Below are 660 nucleotides of genomic sequence, written 5' to 3'. Positions count from 1 at the left end.
GCATTTTAAAATATGATATAATCTAATCACTAGTACTGAATATTAGTAATCTGATTGTGTAATCTGGATCACATGTACTCAGTGACTCTCCAGCACTCACTCGATGCAGATGAAGTTGTTTTCTTCAGTTTCAGGAAGGCTGATCCAGTGATTATCACGGGTCCGAATGGCTCCGGATCTCACCGTCTCATCGCATTTGTCCAGATCGATGTCGTAATCAGAAGCCCACTGATCGTAGCACATGGTCTGACCGTTGACCCAGAACCAGAGTCCCAGTGTGCAGGAGTGACGCAGACCCAGCCACACGTGAGCGGAGGAGGCGCTCGCTTTCATCAACAAGATCTTCACCCATCGCTGCATCTGCTCCGAATCCACCGACACCAGGTCCATGTCCATGTTTCTGCAGCATCTCAGAGCTTCAGTCCACGTCTTATTCTCTCGGATCAGAACCAGCTTATCTGGAAACACGAACAGATGAGCAAGAACATCTAACTTTGAAATACAAGAGCCAGTGCTATTTTAGTATCGCTGAGATATTAATATAGTTTTAATCAATATTTTGAAGGTTTTTTTTTTCATTTATATATTTATATATACTTTATTATTATTATTGTTTTTAGTTTTAGTTGTTTTAGTACATCAAGTTAAACTAAATGAAAA

At 40.6% G+C, this 660-nt stretch overlaps 1 protein-coding gene across 1 annotated transcript; it reads right to left on the bottom strand.

The window, feature by feature from the left end:
- Positions 1-96: 96 nt before the first annotated feature.
- LOC107682310 (lithostathine-like) lies at positions 97-458 on the bottom strand (the record flags this gene model as incomplete). The annotated part of the gene is made up of 1 exon (XM_016478593.1): positions 97-458. A coding segment is annotated over one exon (362 nt), but the record flags the coding sequence as incomplete, so codon positions are not given.
- Between the last annotated feature and the right edge of the window lie 202 nt (positions 459-660).

Source organism: Sinocyclocheilus anshuiensis, unplaced genomic scaffold, assembly GCF_001515605.1.
Source record: "Sinocyclocheilus anshuiensis isolate Anshui unplaced genomic scaffold, SAMN03320099.WGS_v1.1 C32051814, whole genome shotgun sequence".
Classification (NCBI taxonomy): domain Eukaryota; kingdom Metazoa; phylum Chordata; class Actinopteri; order Cypriniformes; family Cyprinidae; genus Sinocyclocheilus; species Sinocyclocheilus anshuiensis.
Note: the sequence above shows the minus strand (reverse complement) of the source record. Positions and strands in the feature narration are given on the sequence as shown.